Genomic DNA, 26,464 nt, shown 5'->3' with positions numbered 1-26,464 from the left:
GAAGTGAGGGTGTTTGCAGGCTAACAACCTGATCCGATCGGAGCTCAGTCAGTCCAGTACAGGAAAAAAAGAACCTGTACAGCCAGGGTCACATGAGCTCCATTTGAAAACATGTTTGGTAGAGTTTAATGAACCTCGGATGATAAATACCGACCCTTCTAATCTCATTTCTAATTAGCACTACCATAACGCTCATATCTATGGCTTTTAGTGAAATGTTCATCCTACCCATCAACCCTCTGCTAAAGCATCCACGGCATGGGCGCCATCTTAAAATGGTGGTGTCATTTTGCTGCCAAATAACTACACTATTCCTACACACTCACACTTTGACATAAGTGTGACGGCGACCGGCAGGGCTGCATTACTGCAATCAGCCACCAGAGGGCCACCGAGATGCTTTGACCTCACTTTTGGCTCTCGCGTCCATCTTTAGGATGATTCCTTTTCATAGTGAGGAAAAAGTGAGCGCTCTAGCCGTGCACTTCTAATGCTCGCCCTTCTGCTATGGCGTCCACTTCCTCAGCAGGTAACTGTCACTTCAGCCCCGTGCGCTCGGCTGGGAAAAGGCGTGACGAATCACGTCCGTGACCTCTTTTTCATCTCCTCTCATTCTGCTCTTCACCTCCTCCTCAATCCACCATCACACCTTCTGAGGCCAGCTACCAAATCCAACAATGACCTTTGCGCGCACGTGTTCCTGCGCCCTCCCGGAGCCTCTGCGAGGCTTCGCCCGGTGATTCGCCGAGCCCGGAGTTGCTCCCAGCCAATGGGCAGGCATCCTGCTTGCCACCATGGAGACCTACAACATGCCAGGTAACCGTGGCAACCACAGAGGAGGGGACAAGACCCATGGCAATTGACACTTATCCTCCTACTCATTTGGTAAGTGTGATATGTGACCTTCATCCCTGATTCTCCTCCATCTAGAGCAGCACTTCGATTCAATTTTGCTGTTTTCTGAAATCAGACTGAATTTTGTATCCAGCCAACCTTGGTTACAGTACCAGCAGCAGATACTGCAGCCGCCACTCGGATCCATGCGCTGGCGTCGCAACGCGATCTCGAGGGCATGTGAGCACAGACGAGGTGTGAGTTAGACCAAATTAGCCTTTATTGATCATCACAGCAGCAAATTGTGACAGGACACAGGAGAGGGAAATTTAAAAAGGAAAAATAACGAAGCCACATCAGAATACAGTCTGAAGCGGGTCGAATCTTGTGTGTCGTGCATCTCCCTCTGATTTATGGTGACACTCGAGCGAGTTCTGATAGCACCACTGACGAAGCTGGAGTTTGGATTTGGAATTCAATGTGTTTAACAGGAAGATGAGTTTCGTACATAACAAGAGGGGAAAAAAGCAGATACACAAGAGCGGTTGCGAGCGCCTCATTACCAATTAAAACCAAATTAAATGAAGATTTATGAGTAATACCACAGACCGCCACCAGGGGGCTACTGAGATATTTTAGTTTGACCTTCTAGGAGCTCTCGAGTGTTTTTACAGCGCTCTCAGCTATAATATACAATAAGAGTGTACAAATTGTACAACAAACAATGTTGCTAAAACAATGATGCTAAAATGGAGCTAAACATAAATTAATTTACTTCGTAGACTTGTGGAAGGTCTCTAAAACGTAACGAATGATCTTAGCGCGAGGAGAGACAGCAGGAGCTCAAAGATGTTAGCATTGGCTTCTTTTATTCTTTAAGTTGAACTGGGCGATTTTTTTATGAGGTATTTTACGTCTTGATACAGAGGACATTACACGTAACCTAGCAACAGCTTCTGTAACCGGTGCTCTGTCGCTGTGACATAAACCAGACCTGAATGGCATCACAGTTGTCACTGAGACAAAGGTCAATCGCTCTGTTTTTCAAGGTGAAACTCTTCTTAATTTATACAGGTGAGAGAAAATTCATCTGTACTCTGTCCTGTCCACTTCTGCTCCACCCACCCGAACAGGAAGTGACATCAGGCCTCGGTATGGATTGGACAAAACAAGCTGAAAGTGACAAAGTCTTAGGTTCTGTGTTTAAAAAAGAGCCCACGTTTACTAAAATGGCCCGTTGTGTCACCGTGTAGTGCAATGTGTAATTGAGAAATTTCTTCTTCGGCCCGCATGGTTACGCAAACACAAATACATCATCGAGAATATACAACACAAATATCAGAAATAGCAATATCCTTCAGAAAGCTTGCACTTGCAAAATTCCACAAAAGTCAAAGAGCGAATCCATGCAAAACATTCTCTTTGTTTCAAATAATACGCAAGACTGGTCTTGACTATTTTACTTAAATAAAAAAAAGCCGCGTGGATCGATAGCTACGCATACGCAAAAACAAGGAATGTCTCTCCTCGGGTGTCTTACCTCATTAAGATGTTGAGGATATCTGCATCAGAAGCTAATTAAATCTCTTAACTGGGGGGAGGACGCTGAAGTTTGCCCACCGCTGAGGGATATAGAGTCATCGTGAAGGCGCAACAGGCTGCGTGAGAGCACGTTAGCGTTCAGCCAAAAACATTCACATACACGGTAGCCGTAGAAACCCATTTCCAAACCACTCTTTATAAAAATGCATTTTGTGAAACATGAAATTTCAGCGATGGCCCCATGGTTTCCGTAGTGAAAAGGTCAGCAAACGCGTCTTCCTGTAAAGTGTCTTGTGCATAAAATGAGAGGCTGGGGGATTTTCTAAGTGCAGGGCTTCAGAAGGACCAGGCGGGCAATAAATACACGGTTAAATACCTAAGAGTTCAGTGAGTATATGATTAAAGCAGGCAAGAATGCAGAGAAAACCACAAGCATAACGCAAAGAAAAGGGAATAAATTCATAAGGATTTGTATCTGTGTGGTTTCAGTGCATTTAGCATAACAGTAGCGGCTGACATTCTCGTAAATAGTGTGGAGCGACAGTGCCTCGGATACCTTATAGAGCTTTACGTCACGTAGAGGAGCGAGGAAAAAAAAGCATTTACACAGAGGTTGTCAGACCCAGGTACCCGAGAAAAAAGTGTTTGGAGGAGGAAGACGAAGAGGCGGGGGGAGAGGAGTAGGAGGAGGAGGAGGTGGCGGAGGAAGGGCAGCGGGGTTTCAGAGAAATTAGCGTGGTGATGGGGAGGAGTGGAGACAAATCCCTCCATCCCGCCCGGTCAGAGAGCGCGGGATGAAAAGTGGGGATGGAGGAAGGCGACAGAGCGGCCGTGTGCGCACTCGACGGCGTGTGCAGCCGCTGAACGTGTTTGTTAGAGCGCTGATTGTCTGCGTGCACGTACGAGCGGTACGTGTGCACGTCTCCACCGTGCTTGACCTTGCAGTGCAGGCGCAGACTGTCCCGCCGCTTGGCGCTATAGGGGCACAGGTCGCAGGTGAACGGCCTCTCCCCGGTGTGCACGCGCACGTGTTCCACCAGCTTGTTGGCTGTCCGTGTCAGGTGGCCGCACCGGTCGCACCTGTACTGGTTGCCTTGGCGATGACCCTGGAAGTGAACCAGCAGCTCCTGTTGCCCTGGAAACGACCTCTGGCAGATGCGGCAGCGATGCTCGGAGGTGCTATTCTCCGGCTGGGTTGCCACGGCAACTGAGAGGGTGCTGCTGGAGGTAGCGGAAGACAAGGTGATGGGGTACCTGGGAGTCGGGAGGGGGACGGACGGGTTAACGAGGCGCGCAGACACAAGCGAAAACGCGCCGGCGCCACTGTTGCCCTCACCTCGTCGCCTCGACCGCCGCCACGGTTCCCTGTATGTGCCTGTCAACGTGAGCCCTCATCTCTGCCTCCTGATTGGTCAAGTGGTCGCACGCGCAGCAGTGCAGCGAGAAGGAGTCGCGCTCCCACTGGCGGTGTTCCGTCATGTGACCCTGGAAAAGGCCTCGCCCGTCCGTCTCGAACCCGCATACGTGACACCTGGACGTGCGGGCACGATGATAACAAAGGGGTGTTTTTGAACATACCTAAAGAAATACTGCCGTCGCTCTTAAATATGCAAATAACAGCTAATCTTTGGAGCTAGCTTTGCATCGACGTCCGTCTATGTGTTGGTGTTACCTGTAGAAGTAGGAGCGGCCTGTAGGCTGGTCTCTGCTGGTTTCTGTGGGGGGGGGAGGGAACAACCATCAGACCCAGTAAAACTTTAGCTGCGGGCAAATTGGTGGCTGCATTAACCGGATCAGTAGGTGTAAAAGAGCTTTTCTTAAGTCTAAAATATACAACACATTTATTCGCTTCCTTGTTTGCCTCCTGCTGTGTTCTGCTGTACATCGATTCTCGACTGTAATTGGACCCAAGCGCCTTAAAACTCTATCGTGACTTGGTGAAGTGCTTTGCTTCCAGCACATCCCAAAGATGGCTCCTTTAATTCTTCCACCCGGGCCAACATTGTCATCCTCGGTGTGAATCTGTGACGCTGATCAGCGTTCTGTCCTGTCATGAAGAGCCTCTGTCATCTGTCTCGCGCCATCTGTCGCGTGCGTGTGGTTTATTACCGTGTGGAGCTTCCTGGGAGCTCGGGAGCGGTTCCGCCTTCACCTTCAAAACCGGACTACATGAGGAGAAACACACAGGGCAGTCAGAACAAAGTCAGGGGTCAGAGGTCAGAGGCGGTTGCCGAGCGACGCCGGGGGGTGGGGTTACCTGCTTCGGACTGGCGGTGTGGTCCTGTCCACCAGACGGTTGCTGGATTTACTGACCCGCTCTGCTCAAGGAGAAATCATTAGGTGTAAACGGGCTCATCTGATCCATTATTTAATTCAAAAACACTGTGTGTGTGTGTGTGTGTGTGTGTGTGTGTGTGTGTGTGTGTGTGTGTGCGTGCGTGCTGTACCAGACAGCTGGTGCAACAGCGTTGACGCCAGGTTGACTGACATGTCCTGCCACAGCACGGCTCTGAGGCACTGGTCTTCCATTTTGGCTCCAAAGAGGAGCTGCTCCTCTGTCTTTGCTCCTGAGATAATATGCTCGTCCATCTTGGGTCCAGGGAGGAGCTCGTTCTCCCCTATGGGTCCAAAGGAAAGCAGGTCCTCCATTTTGGTTCCTGGAGGAATCTGGTCCTCCATTTTGATGCCAGGGTGAAAGGGCTGGCTCATCTTGGCTGCAGAAAGAGGCTGCTCTAAAGTGTTTGTTTTGAAGAGAAGCTGGTCCTCCATCTTGGCTCCAGAGAAGTCACCACGATCCTCCAGTTTGACCCGAAACTGAAACGTGTTGGCACCAGCCACGTGGCTTCCTGATGTCTTGGCAGCCTGGCAGCCCCCAGGATAGAATCTATCCACCATTTTAAGGCCGTGGAGTTGCTGCTCGGCTGTTTTGGCTCGCGTGCTGCACTGCTCCGCCTTCTTCTTCACACACTGGTCGCCTGTTTTACTGCTGAAGAGACGGCTATGGCTGGAGATGGAGGACGGCGGCGTTACCTCATTAGCAGCTGGCTGCCGTTGAATAAGGTCAGCGACATCGAGCGCGTTGACTTCCACTGGCTCCTCTTCCTCTTTGATGGCGACTCCGCTGCTGTGCACCTCCTGGCGCTCTGGATTTGAAAGGAAATCTATCAGCGAGCTTATTCACGACGGCAGCGGCAGCGGCAGCCATGTTTGACCTGACAGACCCACCTGCCAGCTTCCTCAGCATTTCTGACGCCAGCGTGTCGGTGGCGGCGTTGTCATCGGGCGTGTTGGAGAGGGACGGCGGCTCGGGACTCGCCCCGGGGCCGTCCGGAGAGAGAGCCAGTCCGGGTTCGTCCTGCTGTCCGCCCCTGCTGTCCAGCACAGTTTTGTCTCTCTGACGGTCTGATTGTCCCCCTGGAAGACCCTGGGACTTCTGGGTAGCCTCTAAAGATGGCGAGAGAGACCGCGGCAGTTTCACCACGGCGAAGGCGGTAAACCCGCCACGCGAGCACAGGTTTTCCCTGCCACACGTTCTAAATGCCTCACCTGTTGCCAAAAATCAGAGAATCCGCAAACACGGAGGAGATTTATGACCTTTGCTGCAGCCAGCCGCCGGGAGAACGCAGCGTCAGGTCATTTTAGCTTTATTTCTCTTACAATCAATGAGCAAATCCCCTAAAACTGTACAGAGGATGATCGAGCGTGTGTGTGTGTGTGTGTGTGTGTGGTGGGGGGGGGTTGATACCTGATAGTCTGATCAGAAGGTCAGACGCCATCTTGGTGCTGACATCAGGGCTGAAGAGAGAGGTGGCAGCCGGGAAAGGGCTCGGACCTGTGGCTTGTGCCCCCGCCGTGTCCGCGGCGTGCTCAGCGCGTCCCTCGACCGCGCTCAGCGAGAGGGTCCTGTCGCCGGTGCGTGGCGCCGTGAGCGCGGACGCGAGACGTTTGGCCGCATCAGAAGGAGGCGGCAACACGCTCGACCCACGCTTCATTTTCTCCCGCGTGTGTTTGTGGAAAAAAAAAAGGAATCAGAACTCAGAGGAGAGGAGGGCAGGAGAGAAGGACGAGGAGGAAGAAGAGGAGGACGAAGGCGGCGTTGCTAAAATAGGATGGCTGTGTTTGAACATATGGAAGTGAGGCGAGCATGTTCGAGGGAGGAAGGAGTGACTGGGGTGGAGAAAGGAGGGATGGTTTGCCGTAGCGACTCTTTTGCCGGCTGCGGCTGACCTGAACAAGGATGAGGGGGCATCGAGGGAGAGGGGAGCGAGGAGAGGAGATGGAATGAGAGAGGAGGAGGAGGGAGGGGAGGAAAAAGAGCAGAATGGCGAGGACGATGGCTGGAAGAGGGGAGAGGGAGGGAAAATAGGGAAGGAAAGGAAGAGAAAAGACAAAAGAAAAGAGATGCATAAAGTCAAACTGTGAATGAATAAATTATTGACCGCATCGGGGCCATAATCAAAGGAAATATCCCTCCTGCTATTGTCATGGTAACGGACCCTGCTGTGTCATCTGCTGCCCTGACCTTCTCACTGCCAAATAATCATCAATTATGATCAATAATCATCAATAACCACTGCAACCTGCCAGCCGCTCTCATTCCTGTTGACTTGATACACTCACAACAAAATAAGACAATTAAACCGGAAATTCGTTGTGCTAAAACTGGGGGGGGGGGGGGATTAATAATTAATTGAACATTGATGTCTATTTTAGTATTTAATGTAATGTTAACTTTCATTTGATATATTTATCTGGCTTTCTATAATAAGCGCCGCAGCCGAAATGAGCGTTTGATTTATTCTTTTAAACTTAATCACATTTATCCACCGCCCCGGTCCACTTATTGGCCTCGTCGACCTCCTTTCGTTCCGCCTCCCGCCTCTGTCTCCAAGCGACGCGGCGCAGGCTGCCGCCACCTTCGCCGCATCCCCATCCGGCGGGGAGCGACGATGGCCCGGGCACCAGTCCCCCCCCACCAAGCCCCCCTCCACCACCCTCGGTGTCCGTCGGTGTCAAAAAAAGAGAGAAGAAAAACCCAGCAAAAACCTCGGAACCCCGCCGTTAGCTAGTTATCGGTCCCCCCCCACAACCAAGCACCACCGCCACCCCGCAACATGGCTGAACGGCTGTCAGAAAGTCATTTCCCGTTCTGGGATGGCGGTGCGCTCCCCACCTCTCCCCCAACAAATGAGTCGTTTTCGCGGATTTAATTTCACTGGCGCTACGGGAACAAGGGCAGGTGTCAAAAGCCGTCCCGTCCCCCACCTCCTCCCGCCCCTTGTGCTCCTGCAACATGGCTGAACGGTAACCCGACCTCTCAGGACCTCAAAAAGTCATCCTCACGGGTCAGTTAGCGTCGGGAACCGGGCGCTGCTAACGCCGTCCCGCCCGGGCTCCGGCCGTCCTGCACCCCCCGCCCTCACCCCTCCTCCAGCCCATCTCCCCTCCGTGACTTACCGGTACCGGGAGGGCAGGTGGCGGCGGTGGTGCAGTCCGGGGCATTGCCTACATGTAGCCCACAAATGTCTCTCAATCGCCGCTTTTCCTCTCCGTTTTCTTACATTGTCCCCTCCGTCCGGTCTGGTGGGGGGAGCGGACGATTCTGAAGCGGAGGAAATGATCCGTTTCTTCCCGGAGCCCGAGGATGACGGGTCGGTCACCGAACAGGGCAGATGGAGATTTCCGCCTCCTCTCTCTCTCTCTCTCTCTCTCTTTCTCTCCCCCTCTCTCTCTGCGTGCGTGCGTACGTGCGTGCGTGTGTTACATAGAGAGAGGAAATAACTGTAAAATAAAAGCGAACTGGCCACCAATAAACGTATTATTGGAGTCCAGAAGCAGAAAGCTACAAATGGACGTGAAAATGGTCATTAAGAGGATTATCACGGCTTCATTTGCATCATGTGAGCGCACTTGGACACTGGACGGGGAGGGGATCAACAGATCTGCTGTGGGGATCTCCTGTGGGGATCTGCTGTGGGGATCTGCTGTGAGGATCTGCTCTGGGGCCCCGGCCGCAGCAGAGGATGGAGCCGACGTGGAAGAACTTTCACTTCAAGATGTCAATGTCCCTGGTTCCGTGACGAGCGCTCTCTCACCACGACGTAGCTCAACAAGTGTTAAACAACACGGGCACTAATCGGATGGATCTGAGTATGATATTATCATATCTTTTCGGGTTTTTTTCCGCTGGTTTTATGTAAAATAATTCAATGCCGTGATCAGTCCTGACACGGTGGGGTTGTAGTAACCAATCATGGCCTGCAGGGGGAGACAAAGACACCCTTTAAATATCGCCCCAGTTCAATTTTGTTACTTAATAGACAAAAGTACTGCAAAATTAGTTAAGTATAATCAGGCAGGTATTAACAGAAGTGTTTATGTGCATACTAAAGCTTCCACATTATGCTACAATCGGGATGCTTATGTTACCTATGTAAAATGAAGAGTATATTTGTAAAATCTTTTCCACCATCAGTACAAGATAATGAAATGTTCGATTGTGCGAGAATCCAACACTATAAGCTATGTCACAGCTTTGTTGTTCATTAGAGGGAATTTTGGGTTTTCAGTACAGAACTTTAAATGACCGGCAAACCATATGTTCTGGTGAATTAAGAGGATATGGTTCTCGATGTCTTTCTGTATTTTTTAAAATTGACATATTTTTGTATATCTTCTTAATACAGTTCCTCACCCATAAACTGAATTTTAATAACTCCTTGTCTTATTTTTTTTCCTCCTAAGGTAGTGACTGATGTACAATCTGCTCCTCGTCCTTGGCGTCTGCGGCAGAAACGTGCCAGGCCAGTCAGAAGGTGAAAGGAGCCTTTCAGATGATCTTCAGCAGCCTTTTTGGTTAATTCAGAGGAACTCTCTGAAGATGTTTACAGCCTTAAACGTGTCTATCGGGATGCATGACCTCTGACATTTTCTTTCCTTTAGATTCAAAGACATAAAATAACGAAAATTCATCTCCTGTTCTAACTCCATCAACGGCTTTTCACATTCTCTGATGCAACCTGACAAAAAAACCCAACAAAATTCCCATTTTACAGGAGGTCATGTGCTGGACCTTTGAGCAGTTTCCAAGCAACCACTTACAACTCCAGGAAGTAACAGACCCTTGGCAAGAACCAGCCTGACACCTCACCCAAAGCACCACATCTTTATCTCTCACCAGCAGCACCATTTCACATTTCTGTCATAGAATTCCTCTCATGCAACTTGTCTATTATGTGATTACGTTGTTCTAAACATGCTGTCTATTACAATAATATTCATTCTTAAAAATACAGAGATTATATTACCTCATTGACAGCAGCATTCCTTGTTACTGTGGCAGAAGGATTGAATGGAAACAGAGAAAGGATAGATTTGTGTGTATGTGGCTTCATCAGCATCCAGGAGTTTCCTTTTTTAAGGTTAGTGTCACATGACAAACAGCAGAGGGCGCTACCACAAGCGCTGCGCTTCACTTCAGGGTTTCTGGACATTAATTTTTAACCAGAAATGGGGGGATGAATATGAGTTTCACCTCCAGTTTTAGCAAAATGAATGAAGAACTATGCATCATGGATGTGGCACGAGAATGAATCTGTTTATATTTATTTTTACTAAATTTAAAGGAGTGTAGTTTGGGATATTATGCAGGGTTTTTTCCCTCGTTTAAAGATGTGTCGCGTGATTTTGCTGAATATTTTCTTTTGTTTCATTCATGGTGACACTATTTTTCTATTTTTCTGTCCAGTTGGGAAGAGCTTTATGAAAGAGCAGCTACCTCAGCTGTCCTCCAAAATGTGCTGGAGACATCTGACACTGCTGCTTTCTTCACATCAACAGTCGGGGACCTTCCTTAAATCAAGGCAGAAAACATTTCTACAGCTCTGGAATCAGAGACTCGAGTCACCCAGCTGGACATCGGTCCAGAGAAGTTCTCAAGAGGGGACATTAAAGCGTCAGAAACACCCCTGAAAAGTCAAGACAGCACATTTAGGCAGTGGGGTGGGGCAAGAGGAGATTAAGAAGATCCTGGTGGGAGGTGGCCACAGCTGGTGGACATCCTGTTGGTGTCTTAACCTCATAGATACACCCTTACTAGACATTCACTGTTGAATGGCTTGAATCCTCACCACGATGACATTTCCTTCCAAAGTTCTTGACCTAAATACCCAGAACTCAGCTCCTGCAGCTGAGGCTGACAAGGTGGTTTATCGTATTGTAGGGTTTAAAGCAAATAAATAAAAAAAATCAAGCTTTTAATTCAATAAAAGCTGTTTTTTTCAAACAACTTGTGTGTTTTCATTGCCAGTTTTGAACTTCTGAATTCAGCACACGATCTACGTGGTCTGGATCTATATATCCTCCCTCCCGCCACATCCCGGACCCTCCAAACGTCAAGCTCATCCTTACACACACACGCGCGCTCACACACACAGTCGTAATTGTTGGGGTTCACACTGGCCAGACTCCTCCGACAGCACCACCAAGCTGGACAGGTACAAAGAAGTGCGGCTTCATGAATTAAAGGTCGGAAGGCTTCACGAGGTTTGTATGCTAATTTATAAATTGTTAAGTAATAAGTCCTACCATAATTTCTAGCTTCATCTGTAGATGATAAAATGTATTTTCAAAGTCATATTTTCTTTACATTTTAATAAAACCTGAGAAATATCACTGCCAATATCAAAAGCAATGACTTTATCTTGATTTTCTTAGCTCAGAACTGTTTAAAATAAATAGATTTTGATAATTCTTTGATAAACTGTCAATTATTCACATGAAACCTAATTTCCTTTTCCGCTGTCTATGTGTGGAGATGCAGCCGACCCACCACTGTTTTCTGGCCGGCGCAGTCTTTCTCTCCCTGGTGTCGTCCACCCTAACGTTCTCCCGAGGTGCTAGCTACGCCTCCTGTCAAGACATGACGCCCGGCCACATTAGTGCTCACCCTCTGGACCCGAAGCAGAACCACATCACCCTGAGAACGTCTGCCTCTTCTTACCTGCCTGGACAGTTGCTAACAGGTGTGGAAACAGGTGTTACAAGTTTATACAGTATACTGAGCAGAAATACTGATTACAAAATGAAACCTTCATCTTCCGCCTGATTTGTATCCATAGTTACAGTTCGAAGCTCTCGGGACTTCATGGGCTTCCTGCTCCAGGCCCGTAGTGTAGATATCACTGTTAGGTGGGCCGGGGTTGAGAGCCGGACTAAGAATCGAGTTAAAGATGGGATCCAGTCTGCAAGATTCGGCCCTATTCTGATTGGCGGCTCCTGGATCCTCGCTCCCCCTGGAACACAAAAACTACACTGCGTCTCGGACGACGACACCCTCACTCACTCCGACAAACAGCTGAAGAGGAACCTCTCCTTTGTGTGGAAGGCTCCCGATTCTCCCATGGGGGACTTCAGGTTTTAGTAAGTATACAGGCCAGGTTGTGACATTTCCTTTGTGTTTTCTTTTTCTGCGGTTGCAGACCAAGCTGTGGGAACCATGAAGCAATTGCGCACATCCGTCTTGTCTCTTTCCAGCATTACCGTGGTGCAGTCTTACTTTGTACACTGGGCAGGTATCGAATCTCCGGTGGTTCATGATCAGAGCCGTGGGTCTGTCAGTGGGAGCAACATCACAAGCATGGACGAATGGAAATTAGCTCCTTTGCCAGGTGCAGACCAACAGCTGTGGTGGATCAACACACTCCAGCAAAAGTTAGCTAAAGTTTGAGTAAAAACTTGGGTCTTCTTGTCACTCCACAGCTTTCGGGGTCCAGATGTTGTTAAACCGATTGAGAGACAAGGCAACAGGCCACTCTACAACCTCAGAGCCCACAGAGACGAGGAGCAGGGCAACCCGAAGGTACGGATTTCAAGAAACACCAACAGCATTCGTCCATCCCGTCTCAGAAAATAATCCTTCTGTGGGTTTGGCTTCACTTGGAGATGTTTACCTGGAAGGTCAGAATGCTACAGAGTTTACCAGATCAGCGCCTTTTGGACCTCATCAAAATGTCACCAAAGGAAGCGACGCTAACAGTTTGGCAGCTTCAGGAGTGTTTTCAGGTGTCATTCAAGAAACGAGTAACAACTTTACAAGAGTTCTGCCAATTCTCACAGCGCAGAGCTCAAAATCTCCTGTTCCCCTCCTGCCTACGAAGGACAGTATGATGAGGCAGAACGAAGAAAAGAAAACCTCAGAGGACCTACATGTGTCCAGTGTTCCTACACAAAAGGGAAAATTAAAACAGGAAATCACCACAGAAGTTTTCCTTTTAAAAAACATCCACCCTTCAAATTCTGCAGGTTTCACACCAGGGAATCCAGGAGAACCAGCCCCTCAAACTGGCCCATTAGGTAGGCCTTCAAAATACTGGATCAGCCAAACTAAGTCTGATATTGGTCTAACCAAGGAACAAATCGAATCCATACCGCAAATCCAGAATGCTCACCCTAACTCTTTGGACTACAACCAAACTCCAGCCCACGGGTCACCTGCTCAGCAACAAACTTCTGCTCCGATTTCCCATTTACCAACAGTCACAAATCAGAACTTTCTTCTTCTTCCCTTCTACCAGGCATCACCATCTCAGACATCTTCGCAGTACCTTGTTGACCCAACTAAACCACCTACCCTTAGTTCCACCTTTGCAGAGGTTCAGTCATCACTCCTTGAGCTCTTGAGTTCCTCATCCCACCACAAGCCCACAAATGATTTTCCAAAAGATTCTGGATCTAGTCCATCTGACCCCCCAACCAGAGCAAATCAGACCAGTCAGAATCAACATCAGCCTCAAATAGTTGTGACACCAAATACCTCTCTTGAACCATTACATGATTCCTTGCAGACCTTAACCCATAGTACCACATCTCGAGATAGCATTTATGAGACAACACGTCCTCCTTCTCCAACATCACAGACTGAGAGTTTAGGACAGAAGCAAACCCAAACATTAGGAAGTGCTCAGACCTTCCTCACACGGAGGGTTTATCCATCCGCCACCCTGGGTAGTGGAAAGAAGACCAACTCGGCTACATCTCATGTAAAAATTCGAAACCCCAAATTTGCCTCTACACCGTCAGCCACACCTTTGTCCACACTTGATTCGTTACTTTATTCAAGGACCAACAATGTTTCTGCAACTTTACCTTATCACCCCAGGTTCACCACTTCTCTTAACCCCCCTGGAACTTCAACAGGGGTATTACGACACCTATTTTATCCCCAAGAGTCAATCTCATCACCCACTACAAGAAATCAACCCAAAACATCTCCAGCCCTTTCTGCTCTTCCCTCCCCTTCACCCATCTCAGACCCCCCACACCTTCCCTTTCTCCAAACATCCTCATCCTCATTGATTCCCATCTCTTCTTTCAAGCCACCATTGGGCTCCTCCCATGATCTGTCCTCAGTTGAATTAAGGACGACGTCCCCTTCATCCCCCACCTCCCAGTACATTACGAGTTCATCTTTCTGGACAGTTTCTCCTGCCACCATCTCTCCAACCCCCTCCTCCAGTGGCACAAATGATTCCTTTATTTCATCAGCTTCATCTGCAACTGCCTCTACCTCGACACCTGTGTTCTCAGTGGATTCCATTTCCACTACCTCTTTAGTGATGTCCTCAGGTTCAACCTCACCTCATCCAGCACCATCTCAGGTTCACCGTCGCTCTCTTTCTCAACCCTTCACGTCCACCTATTCCTCTGTATCATCTCAGCAGCTTCCCAAAGATCAAGGATTGCTTATCCAGATTCCCACCGCTCCATCTGAGTCTCATCAAAAACTCAGCATACCCTCGCCGACAATGATGGTTCACCCAAACCCTGAACCCTATCCAAACTTTGACCCACACCTTAAAGCAAATATTAACAAGATAGAGCCAAACCCTCCCAATACAGATACTAAAACAGAACACCCCACCAATGCTGCCCGAACACCAGGAAGAGACGGGAAGTATCCAGACACCATTCCCAGACACACCTCCTGGGAGCTGGGAATGCTTCTGGGCTGCTCAGCTGGACTGGGGATGGTGCTGGTGGTTGGACTGAGGTACATGTACAGTCAGGTCTGCGGCAAAAGGACAGTAGTGACATTGAACAACAGGGAGAGGGAGTACCCTCGAGGAGAACGAGGGCTAATCCATGTCCAGGAGTGTGGAGACTTGGTCCGAGTCCGGAGAATCAGAGACAACAGTTTTGTGTTCCTAGCAGAGTACGATATACTGGCATCACCGGAAGACTGAGTTACTGCCGCCTATAGAACCGCTTTTGTACTGATTCCTGCTTTGGTGCCTAGACTTGTCTGTAGATGGCATCATAGTACAGTAGCTGGTACCAGGAACTACTTTAAGCTCCAACTGAGTCACTGACGAATTTAAGCAATATTAGCAGCTGAAGTAAAGCATCAGCTCGACGTCAGGCGATTGTTTGCTAAGTAAAAAATATACTTTTGCTAATTCTTTACTAGTTACTAGAATCACTTTTACTTTCTTTAACCTCAAAAAAACTTTAATAAGGTGTTGGAAATGTTCTAAATAATGTTACTATTTATCTGAATTATTTCTTTCACGTTTGTTCTGTGCTGTACTTCATTGTGACCACTAGGGGCACTAAGAGTTAAAGGTAGTCTTATTTTACAGTATTTTCCTGTCCTTTTGAGATATTCAGATTTACTTTGTTAGTCAATCTACACATTTTTTGTCAATAGTATATTTTTAAAAGTTATTTGCATGTTTATTTAGAATTCCATCTGTGTAAACAGGCCACATATAGCATTCTTTTAATATTAATGCAGACTGAAACCAACGTGCTAATATTTTTTAACTTGATTTTGCTTCATTGCGAATTGATGTTATAATGAAAGCATTTAAAAACGTATCATCTGTTGTTTGGTTTACTAACTTAAAATTCTGCATCTGCAACGATTGAGAAACTTAACGAGATAAATACGTTTGTGGGTTTATTCGACTCACTTCGGTGAGAATGCAACAGAACAAACTCATTCACATTTACACAAAACCTTCCCAAAACATGAAAAAGATTTTTTTTAAAAACAAGACAACACTGTAAACAGAGGCCGATTGTAAACAGTGGAGAACAAGTGAAATGAGTGCAACAGAAGCTTCCATAACCTCCAAATTCAAATAAGTAATCAATGCATCCACAATTAGGGATACATATTAACTATTAAAAATCCCCCCTCTCCACCAACACCACAGAAAATTTGTCATACCTTCATTGTTTGTAAAGATGTGTCAAAAAACCCAAACTTGACTTCACAAAGAGGTATAAAAATAACCAAATATAAAATATAACCATCTAGCTTTAGTTCCTTGTAAGAAATTGAAAATATACGTTCAACAATTGTCCCGACTTTTGGCAGTGGCAGATCAAAGAGGGTGTAGAAAATATAAAAGGAAGAAAAATTTAAGAAAAAAGAAAGATTGGTCCTTTTGATCCCAAAGTTGTGTTTGGAGGTGCTGTTGGTTAGAACACTCCTTTTAAACACACAGGTTGGTACGATCTGTCGTAGTCCCTCAGAAGTTTCATATAAAAATATCTTTTATTCTGTTAAATACAAAATATTACACATGGTGGGTATATGAAACCGGCCCCACCGTCATGTTGAGGTCTCCTGTTGTCTGAAGTAAGGCACGCTGGTGCTCCTCTCCGGTCACATGGGCACTCGTGAAAAACTCCTCAAATTTGCTGTAAAGTTGTGAGTTTCATTCCCTGGGTCGGAAGAGAGGGAAAAAACATGAAAAAGATTCAGCTAAAAGAGCAAATACGAGAAATTTGGGATTAAAATTGAAATTAACGCCACCACCATTGAGAATCAGTAGGAAAAGAGGCTTTGAGAGTGCAGGATGTAAACAATAAAAGCTGTAAAGTTGTTAAATGTTTGACGCGACAGTGAACAGCAGGCGATTCCTCCCAGTTTTATCTTAGCTGATCAGTTTATCAGAGCCTGCTGCTCTCTGAGTGGAGATAGAAAGAATTAGAAGATCTGATTAGATGAATTCATCTCTTGTGGTTTCAGAGTCAGTCCTGTACTCACAGGGGTCAGTAGTGTTGGAATGCGGCCCTATCTCAACAACAGACTAGACTGCAGGAGAGAAGGTGAAGAGGTTAATGTCGGAGGACGGCCTCATTCGGGCGGACGACCCTTATGCTAACACATGCGTGTCCGTGCATGTGTGAGCGCCCGTACCTTCTGCCGGGTCGTCATCCAACTCCGGATGGTGGGAACCAGGATGGAGCCGAGGAGGATCTGGGAGGGGTGGTAGATCAAGAGCGGGACTGATATCAGGGACAGGTGCTCGTAGCCCTCAAACACGATTTTCAGCATGGGGATACCTGGACAAAGAGGAAACACGTATTGCAGTTTTACACAAACCATTAAACAATTATTGAAATATTTCCTTTGCCAAATTCTGCCACCTACTGGCCGATGCGTGTACATACACGCATAGAGTCGGAAAGTGACTTTAAAATTTGGGCACTTGAATTTCTAGATGCCTGACAGTACATTCTGTGTGTGTGTGTGTGTGTGTGTCTGTGTAAATACCCAGAGTTAGGGACTTGTGCGTGGAACAGAACACCATGGCGACGGTGTCCGCCGGGCTGAAGCCTGAGCCCGCCCTGTCAAGACAAACAGGAAATCACTGCACTGATGCATCATCCCACACTGTCCACACCCCCCCGACTGAAGCCAATTTTATTTCTAGAGTTAGAAGATCAAAGGAAGAGGAGGAGGAGGAGCCTCACCTGGTGGAAAGGACAAAGGTGAGCAGCATGAAGCTCACCTGGATGGAGAATACTACAGAATCAAAAGGAAAAAGTCAAATATTGGCAAGTTAAAAGGTCAAAGGGCGTCAACAGGCTGAGCAAAAAGGCGTCTTCACTGACTGATGAGGACGACCAGCAGCAGACTGATGGGTCCCAGCTCGATGTTGGGGTTACTGAAGGTGTCGCAGAAGGTGGTGTAGATGATCATGAGGAGGACGGCGCTGCTCACAGTGCCAAACGGAGGTTTCCGCCGCTCCAGAAACTCCCTCGCAAAACTCCGGCACACCTGCAGACGCGGCAGAGGCAGGTTTGTGACGACAACTATCAGACGCCAACGCCCACCTGATGGACAAGAACAGGCCTACCTGGCCGAGGATCAGAGGAACCACCACGGTCATAAAGAGCTGAGAGAAGATGGAGGAGAAGGGGACAGAGGAGGAGGATCCGAGCTGGAGGAGAGGAGCAGCAGGTCGAGTCAGGAAGCATTTAACACGCAACCTAAACAGGTTCGAAATGAACTCGTTGGTTATTTATTTAGCCTAAATTAGAGGCAGGCTTTTTATTTATCCTACAAACACGAGTGCGTCTTTGATCTCATCTCACTCTAGGAAAGAAAGCGAGCTTCAAAAACGAGCCGTATGCTGACATGACCACACCGTCCTGCACTTAACAGCACAGCACTCATCGTGGAGATACATCCTGTGAGGTTAGGTGATGCTGAACGAGTGTTTGGTGTGTGTCTGTTCACTGGAGATAAAGTGTGTCAGCAGGTGGGGGTGGGGTGGGGGGGCTTACAAACAGCAGCAGCAGCAGAGGCGTAACGATGATCCCCTGCAGGAGAAGAAGAGGTGAATTACATCTCAGGAAAGACACACTGACACTTTGTTTCCTGCAGTCATCTCACCAGGAAGCTTCCGAATGCAGAGTTAAAGATGGCAGCAGCCTGGAATCACACACACACACACACACACCTTAGACTACCAACACCGTGTGTTACATTTTAACATTATGCTATTTGTCAAAGACTGGTGTGTGTGTGTGTGTGTGTGTGTTAGTGTAAGTGCTACCTCATTTCCTCCGACAGCCTTAGTGAGAATAACAGCAGAGGAGACCGGAGGGGGCATGCAGCTCACCGTCTGTAACCTAGGCAACGACAACGGCAGGGTGAGAAGGTCGAGCAAAGGGGGGTGCGATTTTACATATTTCCTGTTATTATGGCCTTAATTGTCCCTTTAAATCATTCAACGTTTCCCAGTTTGTTCAGAGCAAAAAGCGATTCGCAAATTTACAAAGTAACCTTGGTGGTTCCGATGGTCATTTTTGATTTAACAGCGCCCCCTGTGGTGTGGAGTGTCACTGAAGGAAAAAACCCATCTCGACGACAAACCTCCGTGGAATTATGAACAAGTGCTGCTCTGGTATTTGCTATTGCACCGTTACCCTCTCAGCAGCCACTGGTCAATGGCGGTGAGCGCGAGCAGTTTGAGCAGCAGCCAGACGGCCAACGGGAAGAAGATGAGGGTGAACGACTGGACAAATAGATGGAGGCGGACGTGGAGCAACGCACTGGTCAGCTCCTACGAGGAGAAGCAGTCGGGCTTTTATGACAGGAAATAATCTGCCTCCATCATTGCTGCATCACAGATGTCTCTAACACCGTCTCTGACTGTGTCTTACCTCCGTTTTCAGCGACAAGCCGCTGTTGAAGAAGATGAGCGAGACGGCAACGTAGGCGATGGTGACCTCTGGCTTGAGTGGACCTGAGAGGGAGGTTGGTGTCAAAGTGGACAAGCGAATGCATCACCCCGACAGTAGCAGACCTTATCTACAGTGCGGGATAAGATAAGGTGTCGTGGCTTCTGCCGTCTCCACGCATTACAAATTTATGGAAATGAAAAGTCTGTATGGAAATCACCAAACTCAGCTCAGAGCAGCTGCGTGTTCAGGTTTGTTGACATTACTACTAAATGCTACGTGTCACTACGGCACTAAACCACACGCACACGCACACGCACGCACACACACTGGAAGCACTGTGAGGAGGTCTGCCTCCCCTCAAACACTGCGTCCTATTGACGATCCACCTTAACGATCTTTTGGGATCTCTTAAGGGAAATCGTCAGTTTTATATTGACCATTTTAGACAGTCACCATCATCAAATATAGCCTAACTTTATAATACACACAGTCAAGGCGATTCAAATTTAATATCAGCATACAAATTGTACTGGGGAAATGTATTGATTTTTTTTTTTAAAGAACATACATTTTGCGTTGGCATCACCCGCTGTAGGAGCTCAAACCACAAAATCAACAGTTTTAAAGATTAAAAGAAACACCTCAATACGGACGTAATCCCAAAGTTTTATTAAAGGAAAACTAGTAACGTTCAGTTCCACATTACGGCAGAATAATGGAAGGTTAAAAAGTGCCCGAACAGTTAATCCCCAACTCCGACACTCACCTCCTTTCACGCCGATGCTGGGCTCCAGTTTGGCCAGTAGGATGACCAGAACGATCCCGATGATGAACCATTCTTTCCGTATGGTTGTCAAGAGGCCCATGTCTCAGCGCCGGGGCTTCTCTGGATCACCCCGCCCCGGTACGCGTCTCACCTCCAGGACCGAAGTTTCAGTCCTCCTCGGGGAACTCTCCTGTCACAGAACTGGAGCAACAAGCGAGGGGAGACACTTCCGGACACGTGACCCACAACCGGCCGAAGAGGCGGAACGTAAAGCGCAGCGCCATTTGCAGCGTCTACCGTAATATTAATAAATGCCCCGCAAGGCAAATATGAGCTGAAGCCACAAGAAAAACAGACTAAAGCTATTTTGAAGCGATGCAGATTCATTGTAGCTCAGGTGATGGTGGTAGGGTAGGGTATTTCATAAAGGAAAAGCTGAATTTGCTAATGTTTTATAAATTTTCCCAATTCTTCCTGCATCAAGGTGGGAGAGCAGGAGGGATGGGAAAACTAGGAAGGGAGTATGTTTTCCCATCTTCAGGAGTGCCGCATGATTTGTTTTCCAGGAGATGGCATCTGAATTTTTGTCTTCATTTTGATGTAAAATCTAACCACTCCACCTTACATCATTTTTTTGGATAATGTTGGTATAAAAAAAAACAGCCTAATATAGGATACAAATTCTAACAAATTTGAGCAAGGGCACAGTACCAAGGTCACAAGTGATGACAATAAATAAACTGTACATTAAAATGGTGTTTTAGGTTGTTTAAATGTTATTTAAATGTCAAATTTTATTTTCTCTCCTTGGATTCCTTGTCACCTTATTAAGACAGAACTTCCTTTGAATAAACACTAAAAAAACACCCTACGATATAAATATTTAAAGGATCAGTGAAGAGGAACACCAGAGAATTCCCCTCTATGTTTAAAGACTATTACATAAATTATTATTTCCTGTTCCTGAGTACAAACAGAATTTTCCCTCAGAAGTTTGGAGGCCATTACGCACAATGTTCCCTCTCGCCACTGCTGGGATGGAAACTCTCGCACTCTGTGGTAACTGTCTTCCATCTCCATCAAAGAGTTTCTAATAAAGTTGTTCACACTGGAAACCAGCAGCAGCTGTATAAAGGACCAGTTTCCTGTCTCCTTGGTCAGAAACTCTCTGGCTTTGATTTGCTGTGGAATTAAACAAGATTTAGCTCGTTTGTTCTTCTCATTTCTAATTAGCTTCTAGCATAATTTGCTCGTTAACCAGCCTCTGAAGTGAGGAGTCAGAACAGTCACCTAAGAACTCGGGCAAACATCTGCTGGTGTCATTTCACAGTGTGGTGCAATAAAAACATATCAGGTGTGTTGTCAGTGCCTTGACACCTCCGTATCACACTGCAACAGAGGCCGGAAGCCTGGCGACCTGTAAAAACCTGCCCTAACAAACGTAACTAGTTAAGGCGTGGCCCTTTTTAAATTCAGCGGGATTCCTGAGGAAGTAAAATCAAATTGACGAAGTAGTAGATGTGATGACGAGGAAGTTTTTACCAGGTAAATAAGTTCCTGCTTGTAAAAGTTTCCTGGAAATAAATGTAGAAAAGAGTCTAATGTATGTCAACTGTAAAGTAGCCGACTATGTGTGTAAAGTAGGCGAAGAAGTTCAAAGGAGGCAAAGCTTGACTGTAATACTTTGTATTTTAAATGCGTTTTTATGCATTGTTCATGTTTACTGTTGTTAAATGTACAGTAAATAGAAAAATAAACAGCTGAAGGCTCTACGTGACTTGCATCATGCAGCCGATAAGACGTCATAAACGCACTCAGACTCACGCCTTATATTTGGCAGGATCTGGACTCTGCTGTGTGAACTTAGATGATCTTTTCCCACATGAATTGTGTGATATAGATCCACAAACAAATGTGTTTTATGTTCACACATCAACACCACAACAACAGTGGTCCTGGTTACTTTATTCCATTTTATGTGAGTTCATTTTAGCAAGATCTTTATTTACTGTTCAAAAGTAGAACGCACAATAGCTAAGCTGCTAGTTAGCTACTGAAAAAGTGACCATTATTGATCCAATAAATGTAAAAAAAAAAGGAATATATTTTATTATTTAAATTGTGCTAATTTTTGGCCAACATTACGCCACTGCTAAATAAAGTATAGAGGATAAGCATGGAGCCTGTTGAATTCACTTATATTTGTTTTAAGTTCCTTCAGGAGGGTCGTAGTTTACAGCTGTTTCTGTATCATCAAAGAGCTCCAAATTAGTGACTTTTAGACCAAAACAATATTGAAATATAAAGAGTTTTATAAGCCCCCTTTAAGTGATATGAAAGAAAAACTAAAGCAATTTAGGGGTGTTTAAAGAACTCATTCTGATGTCTGGTGCACTTTAGTGTTCAAACGCTCCAGTAAAATCCGGGTTGTCATATAAACACAGTCGTAAATTTTACTGCATGAATCCCCCCCCAACACACAGAAAAAAATGGTTCAATAAACAAACTCTTAAGTGGGGAAAGTTCAGAGACACTTGATGTCACAGTGTTCAGGAGGAACAATACAGGGAGGAGGAGGAGGAGGAGGAGGAGGAGGGCGGGAGCATGGACGTGCGAGCAGTTGGAGCTATTAGAGGAAGAGAGAGAGAGAAAACCTGCTCAGAGTGGAGACCTCCGCTGATCTGAAGAGCCAGAGTCGGATTTTAAAGGACTGACACGAAGAGGTGAAAATTTCAAACGCTTCATCAGGCTATAAACTTGTACAATTTGCAATTTAATTTCCATCAAACAAATCTTTTCAGAATTATGTGCAGGGTTTCACTTTTAGGAATCTAAATTTAAAAGTTGTTTTTTTTTAAAAGCACTTAAATCAGCACAGATTTAAGGAATCCACTCTGAGATTTTAAATGGTTTTAAAAGGTTACCATGGTAACCGCACGACCTGAAAACGCCTGTGCAGAGGTGCTGATGGATCTTCTGCCCTTTTTCCGTCTCTCTTTCAGATTCCTGCTTTGGGATCTGGGATTTTCTTAATCCGGCACCGCAGACGGTTCTTCAGAAGCCTGGGTCCAGAATGTTCCTGTCTTGTGTCGTCACCTGGTGTTCTCTGTCACTGTCATTGTCGCTGTTAGCCCATTCTGATGGTCGCAACAGAAACGTCTCCTCCGACCCGTCTCAAATGTCGAACGAGTTGCCGGCCGACCTGCCCGGTTCTCCCAGCACTGACCCCTCTCTCGGCTCGAGGTTCAAAAGCCTCATCCGGGTCTCAGACAGAGAGTCTAGTGTCTCGCAGGAGACGCTGAACAAGACCCTGGCGTCTGGCGAGAAGGAACGGCCCAAACACAATCTGAAGCACAGACAGGAGAGGAAGCCTCGCTTCAACAACTCCTCGCAGTCCCGGGTGCTCCCCAGCTGCCTGCGGACCACCTCCATACAAATGACGTTCAAGTACATCAACACGGTCCTGTCCTGCCTCATTTTTGCCGTGGGGGTCATTGGCAACATCACCCTGCTGCGGATTATCCACCAGAACAAGAACATGAGAAACGGGCCCAACGCCCTAATCGCCAGCCTCGCCCTTGGAGACCTGATATACATCGCCATTACTCTCCCCATCAATGTTTACAAGGTGAGTAGCTATGACCCAGGTAGAACTGGAACCCCAGGAGACAGTCAGGGAATCCGGTTTCGGACCTTCTGACACTTCTGTATCAGTGTGTGCCGACAGAGAAGGTAAGAACCAGCTACAGGCGAGAGGCGGGTCGATGAGAGAAGACTAATTAATTAATCAATCGATTCTTAACGTTTTAGGATGAGATAAGATGAGAACGTTTTTAAAAGGAAATGTTTCGTGGTTTGGTTTGAGCAGATCAGCCCAAAAATGAACACCTACAGGAAGAGAAATGCATTGTGGGTACAAATAACCGCTTGGGTGTCGCTCTAGTAATGGCAGCTAAAATCCAGCTGAAGCTAATCTGTATGTTCTTACTCTGTGCGTGTGTGTGTGTGTGTGTGTGTGCGTGCGCGCGCCTGTAGCTCCTGGCGATGCAGTGGCCCTTCGCCGACAGCGTGTTCGGTCTCTTCCTGTGCAAGCTGGTTCCGTTTCTTCAGAAAGCGTCGCTCGGCATCACGGTGCTCAACCTATGTGCTCTAAGCCTGGACAGGTGACGCTGAATAACTCAACAGGAGACTCACTTTGAGCTCTATGCCGTCAATCCTCACGTTCATCTACGGGTGTTTCGATAACCCTGAGGTAACAGCAACCCCCTTTGAACCCAGGTACCGAGCAGTGGCGTCCTGGTCCCGGGTGCAGGGCGCGGGCGTCCCCTTGATGACGGTGGTGGAGATCGTGCTCATCTGGCTGCTGTCGCTGGTGCTTGCCATGCCGGAGGCTGTCGGCTTCAAAATGGTGACCTTTGAGTACAGGAACGCTAACACAACGACCTGCATGCTGCAGGCGGATTCACGCTTCATGACTGTGAGTGTTTACGGCGCTTGGATAAGAGTGTGTGTGTGTGTGTGTGTGTGGTGATGTTTGTGTTTATGTGAACGTGTTGACAGCTCCGGTAAACTAACTTTCCCACAAACCAGTTGCAACGCAGGTGAAGCACATTAGCATAGACAGATGCTGCTAATTCTCTTTGGCGGATGGGCGCTGTGATAGAGGCTAGCACGACGGCTCGGTAGAGTCGGTGAATTCACATTCCAGCCCACAGAGAGCGCGGTGCTGTTGACGCAGATGGTTTAGAGCGCGATTTCCTGTTTAAAGCAGCTAGAAATGAAAAATTCCCGTTCATATGGGGCCTCAAGGACATCAGCTCTGTTCCCAGACAGGGCGGACATGGCCCTGAGTTAGCACATGGACTCTGATAAGCTATGCTTATCTATAAATATACAGGAATAAAATAATAGATGAGACCTGTGTTGTGTTTCTCCGTGTTCCAGTTTTACCAGAATGTGAAGGACTGGTGGCTGTTTGGCTTCTACTACTGCGTACCTCTGGTGTTTTCGGCCTTTTTCTACTGTCTGATGACCAGCAAGATGCTGAGACACCAGAAGGGAAGTCTGAAGGTCGCGCTAAACGAACATTTGAAGCAGGTAAGCACCAGCACGCAGGCTCCTCTGAGGGTCAGAGGTCAGAGGTCCTCACATCGCTTTCTCTCTCTCTCTCTCTCTCTCCTCGCAGCGCAGGGAAGTAGCTAAAGCCGTCTTCTCCCTGGTGCTGATTTTCGCCCTCTGCTGGTTTCCACTTCATCTGAGTCGCTTGCTTAAGAAGACGGTCTACAATCCCTACGATGTAGAGCGCTGTGACCTGTTAAAGTAGGTATAGAGACAGTAAAACCCAGCTGGTATATAAAGCTATAACAGATGGTTTCCATTTGTTGTTTACTGCCCCCTACTGGTATCAATAAGTGTCATCCTCTCTCGTCCAACAGCTTCCTGTTAATGCTCGACTACTTCAGCAAAAACTTGGCCACCATCAACTCCTGCATCAATCCCATAATCCTCTACTTCGTCTCCAAGAAGTTAAAAAAATGCTTCAAGGTAAACAAGCGCTGTGCTAGGCAGTCGGGCTTTTGTTGAAAATGAGCATCCGAGCGGCTCGAGCTGACGTCACGTTAAGGGCGCTGCGAGGTCGGCGGAGGGCGTGAGACGCTGATATCAGTTGACGATGGCCCAGAGAAGTCAATGTCTAAATTTAGATGGAACACATTTTTAGGAGACTTGGGACGTGACCAGTGGCATGTCGGTTTAAAGGGGCACTAAAGATGTCGGTTTACAGATGACTTTATTTGTCACGACCTTTGACATTGGAACACAGACTCCGTTCTCATAAGCTGTTCAGAGTCAACAACACGCGAGTATGTGGGAGTGTCACTGCAGGATTTACTTGGACTGAATGATTTAATTATTAAAATCTGCTCAGTTTTAAAGTCATGAATTGCTCAGTAAAGTTAAATGTAGGAATTACAACATGGCCATATGATATGTGCGAGATGGAGAACCGTAACTATAGTAACATATGCCGACAATGGCAGCGTCTGTCGGCATTATGAGAGCGTCATTTAATTAGTGGCATGAATGGCATTGTGGGTAATGTAGTCCATTGTCTAGTTTCAACGGTAAATAGGCCAAGAGGGTATTTAACGTGACTTCTCGGCTTCTGTTGTTTGTAAGTATTATGTCGCCGGAGTTCCCCTTGAACCAACCTCACCCATTGTCTCCCTTTCTCTTTTCCCCCGTCGGTTTCGCTGCAGTCCTGTCTGTGTTGTTGGTGTGACTCTGGCTCTTTCTCCAACAGTCTGATGCCGCTCCACTATGGGACCAGCTTTCAGTACAAACAAACTGACTATTGAGAGGAGAAAGCTTTATCTTTTTCTGCACACTGCAAACGAACTGAAAGATTTATACTGCATTACAGTTGCCCCCCCCTCCGACAACACACACACACACACACACACACACACACATTTTTATAGTATATTTATGACAAATGACTATGTCACTTCACTACATATAAAAATATCGATTGCTTAAGTGTTAAACTGACAAGTGTTTTTTAGTAGTTTGGTCACATATTTTATTTATATGGACGTCAGCCACAACTCCTTGACGTTTAAATATGCTATAGCGCCCCCTTGCGATGTATTGTTGTATTGCAAATAAACTAATAATGTAAAATATGTGACCTCAAGTCGGCGCTAAATAGAGTCGGGGAGTTGCTGCAATAGGATTTTTTTTATTTTTATTTTATATCACGTTTAAGTTTTGTATTCGTTAATAAAAACATATTTTAAATCCCTCACAACGTGTGTGCGGTCATAATTGGTGTCAAAT

General features: G+C 46.9%; 4 protein-coding genes across 11 annotated transcripts; 2 read left to right on the top strand and 2 right to left on the bottom strand.

The window, feature by feature from the left end:
* Nucleotides 1-1,092: 1,092 nt before the first annotated feature.
* On the bottom strand, nucleotides 1,093-8,074 carry LOC130522818 (zinc finger protein 827-like). 3 transcript variants are annotated; one of them, XM_057027564.1, is made up of 9 exons: nucleotides 7,834-8,074; nucleotides 6,122-6,713; nucleotides 5,602-5,820; nucleotides 4,824-5,519; nucleotides 4,634-4,694; nucleotides 4,486-4,541; nucleotides 4,049-4,091; nucleotides 3,713-3,907; nucleotides 1,093-3,594 (listed from the first exon to the last, which is right to left on the bottom strand). In XM_057027564.1, exons 2-9 carry the CDS (start codon nucleotides 6,366-6,368, stop codon nucleotides 2,979-2,981), a joined length of 2,133 nt encoding a protein of 710 aa, XP_056883544.1. In that variant the 5' UTR covers nucleotides 6,369-6,713; nucleotides 7,834-8,074; the 3' UTR covers nucleotides 1,093-2,978. The 3 variants fall into 3 exon arrangements, with proteins under 3 accessions (XP_056883544.1, XP_056883542.1, XP_056883543.1); XM_057027562.1 differs by having other exon boundaries at nucleotides 1,093-3,630; nucleotides 7,834-8,073; XM_057027563.1 differs by lacking the exon at nucleotides 7,834-8,074 and having other exon boundaries at nucleotides 1,093-3,630; nucleotides 6,122-7,473.
* A 315-nt stretch (nucleotides 8,075-8,389) lies between these two features.
* LOC130522710 (mucin-2-like) lies at nucleotides 8,390-15,115 on the top strand. The gene is made up of 5 exons (XM_057027359.1): nucleotides 8,390-8,526; nucleotides 9,121-11,399; nucleotides 11,496-11,796; nucleotides 11,911-12,044; nucleotides 12,136-15,115. Exons 2-5 carry the CDS (start codon nucleotides 11,153-11,155, stop codon nucleotides 14,616-14,618), a joined length of 3,165 nt encoding a protein of 1,054 aa, XP_056883339.1. The 5' UTR covers nucleotides 8,390-8,526; nucleotides 9,121-11,152; the 3' UTR covers nucleotides 14,619-15,115.
* Nucleotides 15,116-15,321: 206 nt separating this feature from the next.
* Nucleotides 15,322-19,859, bottom strand: slc10a7 (solute carrier family 10 member 7). 5 transcript variants are annotated; one of them, XR_008949722.1, is made up of 13 exons: nucleotides 19,628-19,859; nucleotides 18,841-18,923; nucleotides 18,604-18,740; nucleotides 18,231-18,306; nucleotides 18,068-18,106; nucleotides 17,959-17,994; nucleotides 17,529-17,612; nucleotides 17,284-17,449; nucleotides 17,143-17,180; nucleotides 16,943-17,016; nucleotides 16,586-16,731; nucleotides 16,433-16,480; nucleotides 15,322-16,107 (listed from the first exon to the last, which is right to left on the bottom strand). XR_008949722.1 is itself a non-coding variant. In XM_057027572.1 (13 exons), exons 1-12 carry the CDS (start codon nucleotides 19,725-19,727, stop codon nucleotides 16,460-16,462), a joined length of 1,014 nt encoding a protein of 337 aa, XP_056883552.1. In that variant the 5' UTR covers nucleotides 19,728-19,857; the 3' UTR covers nucleotides 15,322-16,107; nucleotides 16,433-16,459. The 5 variants fall into 5 exon arrangements, 3 of the variants coding, with proteins under 3 accessions (XP_056883552.1, XP_056883550.1, XP_056883553.1); XM_057027572.1 differs by having other exon boundaries at nucleotides 17,143-17,194; nucleotides 19,628-19,857; XM_057027573.1 differs by lacking the exon at nucleotides 15,322-16,107 and adding an exon at nucleotides 16,114-16,352 and having other exon boundaries at nucleotides 17,143-17,194; nucleotides 19,628-19,857.
* A 2,360-nt stretch (nucleotides 19,860-22,219) lies between these two features.
* Nucleotides 22,220-26,435, top strand: LOC130522821 (endothelin receptor type B-like). 2 transcript variants are annotated; one of them, XM_057027569.1, is made up of 8 exons: nucleotides 22,220-22,350; nucleotides 22,630-23,255; nucleotides 23,663-23,790; nucleotides 23,906-24,104; nucleotides 24,572-24,724; nucleotides 24,813-24,946; nucleotides 25,063-25,171; nucleotides 25,929-26,435. In XM_057027569.1, exons 2-8 carry the CDS (start codon nucleotides 22,701-22,703, stop codon nucleotides 25,974-25,976), a joined length of 1,326 nt encoding a protein of 441 aa, XP_056883549.1. In that variant the 5' UTR covers nucleotides 22,220-22,350; nucleotides 22,630-22,700; the 3' UTR covers nucleotides 25,977-26,435. The 2 variants fall into 2 exon arrangements, with proteins under 2 accessions (XP_056883549.1, XP_056883548.1); XM_057027568.1 differs by having other exon boundaries at nucleotides 25,885-26,435.
* Nucleotides 26,436-26,464: the final 29 nt, after the last annotated feature.

This window comes from Takifugu flavidus, chromosome 3 (genome assembly GCF_003711565.1).
Source record: "Takifugu flavidus isolate HTHZ2018 chromosome 3, ASM371156v2, whole genome shotgun sequence".
In the NCBI taxonomy this organism is placed as follows: Eukaryota; Metazoa; Chordata; class Actinopteri; order Tetraodontiformes; family Tetraodontidae; genus Takifugu; species Takifugu flavidus.
This window is presented reverse-complemented; position numbering and strand designations above follow the sequence as displayed.